This window comes from Andrographis paniculata, unplaced genomic scaffold, assembly GCF_009805555.1.
Source record: "Andrographis paniculata isolate CXL003 unplaced genomic scaffold, ASM980555v1 Contig43END, whole genome shotgun sequence".
In the NCBI taxonomy this organism is placed as follows: domain Eukaryota; kingdom Viridiplantae; phylum Streptophyta; class Magnoliopsida; order Lamiales; family Acanthaceae; genus Andrographis; species Andrographis paniculata.
The window spans coordinates 1011430-1018665 of NW_026137577.1; the positions used below are offsets into that span (position 1 = coordinate 1011430).

Here is a 7236-nt window from a genome sequence, read left to right on the forward strand (position 1 = left end):
TTTAAACATACATCCGTACACATAAAAACATATAATATATATACTTACCTCCACTATAATATATTATTATATATTAAATAACACGTTATCAGCACGATGGCTCTTATCTATTTTATTTTTGGTAAGTTTTATTTTTATACTATATATATTATCTATTTTCTACACTATGAAAAATCTTGCAAAATTTTCTTTTAAACCTCTATCTTTCACCGGCAATAATTTTCTGACTTGGTCCCTAGATGTAGAAATGCATCTGGTTTCAATGGGCCTTGTTCATACAATTGCCAGTGAAAATGCGGCTACAAGCCAAGATCGGGCTAAGGCTATTATTTTCATCCGTCATCATTTGGACATTCTTCTACAGTCTGAATATTTGATGGTGAAAGATCCACTAGATTTGTGGAATGAATTGAGGGAGAGATTTGGGCACTTGAAATATATCACTCTCCCGAAAGCCCGACATGATTGGCTTAACCTGCGGTTGCAGGATTTTAAAACTGTTACAGAGTACAACTCTGCTATCCATCAGATTACATCTCAGTTGATACTCTGCGGAGAAAATGTTACTGAGAATGATAAATTGGAGAAGACTCTCTCTACCTTTCATGCTTCTAATGTTGTGCTGCAACAGCAGTATCGTGAGAAAAACTTTCAAAAGTACTCACAGCTCATTGCATGTCTTTTATTAGCTGAGCAAAATAATGAATTATTGATGAAAAATCATCAGTCCCGGCCTACTGATTCCAGTATGTTCCCTGAAGCGAATGTGACATTTTCTGAACGAGGCCGAGGACGTGGTAGAGGCCGTGGACGTGGTCGCGGTCGTGAGAGTCAACACGGTCGATATACCCCTTACAATCGCCGCAGTTTTGATATTAACAGGATGCAGAGTAAACCCCAACATGGGGATATAGCCGAAAAGGCTAAACAGGGAAAGAGACAAATCGACAGTTGTAATCAGTGTGGCATTGAAGGCCATTGGGTCAATACCTGCAGAACAGCCAAACACCTAGCCGATCTTTATCAAGCCTCACTGCAGAAAAGGGGGAAGGAGGTCGAGACTAATCACGTTGATAATGATGACGACCCCGATGATGATCTTTTGGATTACGACACAACCCATTTTGATATAGCAGATTTTGTCGTAGATCCAGCAAATCCCCAGTGATAGACATATTATGTCATTTTACATTATGTTTTGTAATATTTAAATTATCGCATATTACCTTTTTGTAATGTATTTTGTAATACTTATATCTGCCTTTATTAATACTACGTTTACTTATATTTGAAGGTTAAATGGATGCCAATCAAAATGATGCAAATATGTGTTTCATTGACAGTGCAACGACACATACTATATTGAAACACGAAAAATATTTCTCCCATTTGAAAAGAGAAAGAATGAATGTCAATACAATAAGTGGCAGTGCGAAATTAATTGAAGGCTCTGGAGAAGCCAATATATTTCTCCCCGCGGGGACGAAAATTGTGATACAGCATGCACTGTTGGCCACTAAAGCTCGAAGAAATATACTGAGCTTTCATGACATTCAAAAAAATGGTTATCACATTGAAACTATGAGTGATACTGATGGTAAATTTTTATTAATCACCAATATCATTGATAAAAGGAAATGCATCATTGAGAGATTACCCTCACTCTCTACTGGCTTATATTATGCCAGATTAGGTGTTGTTGAAACACATCTCATGGTAGATCAAAAGACTACCGATTTTCAAATATGGCATGATCGCCTTGGGCATCCTGGCAGTATAATGATGAGGCGAATAATTGAGAATTCGCTGGCCATTCATTAAAAGATCAAAAGGTTTTAAACTCAAATGAGTTAACATGTGTTGCCTGCACTCAGGGAAAATTGATAACCAGGCCATCACCAACTAAAGTAGGTATTGAATCACCTACATTTTTGGAAAGAATACACGGGGATATATGTGGACCAATAGACCCACCATGTGGGCCATTTAAATATTTTATGGTGCTTATTGATGCATCTACCAGATGGTCACATGTCTGTTTATATCTACTTGCAATATGGCATTCGCGAAATTACTTGCCCAAATTATTAAATTACGGGCACAATTCCCCGATAATCCAATTAAGACTATACTTCTGGATAATGCTGGTGAATATACATCGAATGCATTTGATGATAATTGCATGTCGATTGGAATTAATGTAGAGCACCCAGTTGCTCATGTTCATACACAAAATGGCCTGGCAGAATCACTTATTAAAAGATTGCAATTGATTTCTAAACCATTACTGATGAGGTCTATGTTGCCCGTTTCAGCTTGGGGGCATGCAATCTTACATGCAGGAACACTTATAAGAATGAGGCCGACAAGCTATCATAGCTATTCCCCAATACAGTTAGTATTTGGTTACGAACCAAATATATCTCATCTACGTATTTTTGGGTGTGCTGTTTATGTTCCTATTCCACCCTCCAAACATACAAAAATGGGTCCTCAACGTAGATTGGGCATTTATGTCGGATATGAATCACCGTCAATTATAAAATACCTTGAACCTATGACGGGCGATTTATTCATTGCAAGATTTGCAGATTGTCATTATGACAAATCATATTTCCGACATTAGGGGGAGACAGAAATGAACCGAAAAGGGATATTAATTGGAAATCCCATTGAATTTTTGTGATCCTCGTACAAAATATCGCAAATCAGTTACCGGATGCATTCAATGACTCGAGCAAAGTCACTCGATCATATATCCAAGCTGCTAATGCTCCGGCTAAAATAATTGTCCCTGATGGACAAATTGCAAGTGCTAATGAATCAGCGACACGATTAAAGCGTGGTAGACCACTCGGTTCCAAAGATAAACACTCTCGAAAGAAAAGATGAATTAATGATGATAATCATAAAAATATCATGAATTACATTGATAAATCTCAATCTAACGAGGAAGTCAATCCTGAAATAATAGCTCCAGAAGAGCACGATCTTGAAGAACATGATGAGATTATTGAAAACTCAATTAACTATATTACTTCAAGAAAATGTTGGAACCGTAAAGAGACAATTATTGATAATGCCTTTGCATACAGTTTAGCACTTGATATAATGGAAGAAAACGGGGATCCAGAGCCAAAATCGGTTCATGAATGTCGGCAAAGAAATGACTGGCCAAAATGGGAAAATGCGATTCAATCAGAGCTTGACTCATTAAACAAAAGGGAGGTCTTGGGACCAATTGTTCAAACACCAGATGGTATAAAACCAGTTGGATACAAATGGGTGTTTGTACGAAAAAGAAATGAGCATAATGAAATTGTGAGATATAAAGCCCGTCTTGTAGCTCAGGGATTCTCACAAAGACCTGGAGTAGATTTTGATGAAACATACTCTCCGGTTGTTGATGGAATAACATTTAGATACCTTGTGAGCCTAGCAGTGCAAGAAAAGCTCGACATGCGTCTTTTAGACATAGTTACTGCATATCTTTATGGCTCATTGGATACTGATATTTATATGAAAGTCCCTGAGGGATTTAATATGCCTGAAGCATACAAATTAAACCCAAGGGAATCATATTCCATCAAATTGAAAAGGTCATTGTATGAACTTAAACAATCAGGGCGAATGTGGTATAACCGTCTGAGCGAATGTTTAATAAAAGAAGGTTATACTAATGATCCAATATGCCCATGTGTCTTTATAAAGAAAAATGGATCAAATTTTGTCATTATTGCTATATATGTTGATGATCTCAATTTAATTGGAACTCCTGAAGAAATCCAAATTGCAGTTGAATATCTAAAGAAAGAATTTGAGATCAAAGATTTTGGAAAGATAAAATATTGTCTGGGTTTACAAGTGAATCATGCGAACAATGGAATATTTATCCATCAATCCACATATACCCAGAAGGTATTAAAGCAATTTTATATGGATAAATCTCACTCTCTGAGTACACCAATGGTGGTAAGATCCCTTGATCCCAATAAAGATCCATTTAGGCCAATAGAAGAAAATGAAGAAATACTTGGCCCCGAGGTACCATATCTCAGCGCTATTGGCGCATTAATGTACCTTGCAAATTGTACCAGGCCAGATATATCTTTTTCAGTAAATCTACTGGTCAGGTTTAGCGCATCCCCCACAAAGCGTCATTGGAATGGTATCAAACACATTTTTCATTATCTTTAGGGAACTCAGGACCTCGGTTTATTCTATTCGAGTAAATCTCAAAATGAATTAATTGGTTTGCTGATGCTGGTTATCTGTCTGATCCATACAAAGCAAAATCTCAAACTGGCTATTTATTTACCTGTGGTGGAACCGCAATATCTTAGAGATCTGCTAAACAGACAATAACAGCAACTTCTTCAAACCATGCTGAGGTTTTAGCAATTCACGAACCCAATCGTGAATGTGTTTGGTTGAGGTTTATGACCCATCATATTCAGAAAAATTGTGGCTTGATTTCTGATGATGTATTACCTCCTACAATATTATTTGACTTGTATAGCTCAATTAAAAGGAGGATATATTAAAGGCGATCGGACAAAGCACATATCTCCGAAGTTCTTTTTCACTCACGATCTTCAGAAAAGTGGTGAAATTGATGTGCAACAAATTCGATCATCTGCAAATTTTGCAGATTTATTTACGAAGGCGCTACCGACTGCAATATTCAATAAACTGGTGCAAGGAATTGGAATGCATCGGATGAAAGACATCAAATAAAGTTCAAAACATGGGGAGCATATTAATACAAGAATGATATACTTTTTTTCCTTCACTATGATTTTTTCCTTCACTATGATTTTTTCCCACAGGGTTTTTTCATAATAAGGTTTTAACGATGCACATTCTTTGTATAAAGCATCCAAGGGGGAGTGTTATAAACCACGCAGCACTTACGTCGACAGAATGTGGATGCTTTACGATCATTCATTTACAGACTCATGCGTCTATAAATATGTGTGTGCTTTAGGCAATGAAAATGCAATTCACAATCATTTCTCCCTGCATTAATTGTCCCCTTTTTCTCTGTATTAATTGTTTACTTTCAAATACATTCAATATAATACAATTACTACTCATACACATATATTTATATACATATAAACATACATCCGTACACATACAAACATATAATATATATACTTACTTCCACTATAATATATTATTATATATTAAATAACAAGTAGCAAATATTTAGAGAATTAATCATAAAAAAATACAAATTGCACCTCTTTTTTTTTTTTTTTTGGCGAAATATGAGCACAAGTTATTTGTTGGTAGTTAAAATAAGTGTTAGAGTATAGTATATATTATTAATTTATTTGTTGTATTTGTATTATATCAATATATATATTATGTTTTTTTTTTTCTACAGTACCATTGTCCGATCTTTTTAACACACCATGGGCTATCAACAATATTGAATTTTAATATTGATCCATTTGCTTTGCTATAATAGAACTATATTAATTAAATAATATTTCATCCATCTCGGAACAATTGGCGTATTTGGTTAGTGATATACTACCTTCATCTAGTCAGGAAATAAACATATATTTTTACACAATTATATTTAATATTAAAAATATTTTTATATTTGTATAATTTACTCTAAAACTATGATTGTATTTGTATTATAAGAGATTAACATGTGTATTTTTGTTATTTTTTTTATTTGTACTATATTTTGATATAATAATTAATATTAAAAAAATACAAAAAAAACCACTTTGTACTTTGTAGCTAGACGGAAATAGTAATATTTAAGGTAATATAGTTTCATAAATTATGATAATATTATTTTATTATATTTATGTAGGTGATGTTGGTATTTTTAAAATAAGAATTAATACCATGATTAAATTTTTTTATAATATATATTTAAATATTTTAAATAGTATATCACAATAAAATATATACAAATATGAAATTTAGAATAATTATGTAAAAATACAAATAAATAAAGTAATATTTATTTATTTATGATCAACATAAATTAATTTATAAAAGATGAAAATTTTTAAATATAGATAAAAATATATATTTATTAAAAAGATATAAGAATAAAAAAGTTTTGATTGAATCCTACGTGTTAAAAATTTAATTAAATTTCTTTAAAATTTTTAAGTATATTTAATATTGTATATTTACTAAAAATTAAGAATATAAAAATATCAACTATTGTGAGACGAATGATTTGTTTGCTTGTAAAAAATACTCAATATTTTTTTCTTTTAAAAAATAATATATTACATGCATTCATATCATTTATTTTATTTAAAAAATTATTTATATTTACGTAAAAAAAATAAAATTATTTTCAAACTAAAAAAAAAACCCGAAGTAAAATAAAAATTAAGTCAACTATTGTGAGAAAGAGAGTATATAATTAACAGGTAATATCGAAATTGAGAGAAGTACGAGGGCAGAAAATGCAAATTAAAGTCGCTATCATTATGGGAGAGACCACGCGGAGGAAATATTGACCTGCGACGTCAGTTACGAAGTGACAAGTTCAAATTGACCCCACAATTCTTCCGATATTGCAATAATAGCCAGGCCAATGCATTTTATTTGTTTTTAATTGGTCTGGTTGACTAATTAATACTTCCTCCATCCTACGTAATGTAATATGGATGTATTACAACGGGAATTTAGATAAAGTATAATTAATAAATATATTAGTAAAAATAATTATTATTTAGTAAAAATAATTATAGATTAAAATTAAAATAACTAAATAATTTAATTAAGATTAAACAAATTTTAAATTTTAAATTTTAAAATATGATTAAAGTGTATAATTAATTTTTCAGAAAAAAATGAATATATTATGTGGGCCGGACGAAAATAGAAAATAGAGATAAATTACGTGGAACGGAGGAAATATTACCAAAGTAATGATTTCCATGTCCGCACCGCACCTCACCACCCAGCAATAATTGTCTCTGTTGAATTCTTCATTAAAGATGATTATCCCTTTAATTGATTGCGTTCAGACCAACTCTCAATTTTGTGATCACCATTCACACACATTTCTTTATTCCTATGTTTCCGATTTATTTTAATTTTAAATCATCATTATTTATTCACCATAAGTTTTAATAACAATATTATTTTAATAAAATAACAAATCAAAATATGATTTTTTTAAAAAAATAAAAAATTAATTAACATCTTATTTTAAATCACATTTTATTTACATACAGTTATTTTTAT

The 7236-nt window shown here is 31.9% G+C and overlaps 1 protein-coding gene across 1 annotated transcript; it reads left to right on the forward strand.

The window, feature by feature from the left end:
- The first annotated feature begins 712 nt into the window (after positions 1–712).
- LOC127251234 (uncharacterized) lies at positions 713–1168 on the forward strand. The gene has a single exon (XM_051274846.1). It carries the CDS (start codon positions 713–715, stop codon positions 1166–1168), a length of 456 nt encoding a protein of 151 aa, XP_051130803.1.
- The last annotated feature ends 6068 nt before the right edge of the window (positions 1169–7236 follow it).

Excerpts from the sequence above, each read along its gene's own strand:
- LOC127251234 (XM_051274846.1), top strand. The coding sequence starts at position 713 with ATGAAAAATCATCAGTCCCGGCCTACTGATTCCAGTATGTTCCCTGAA.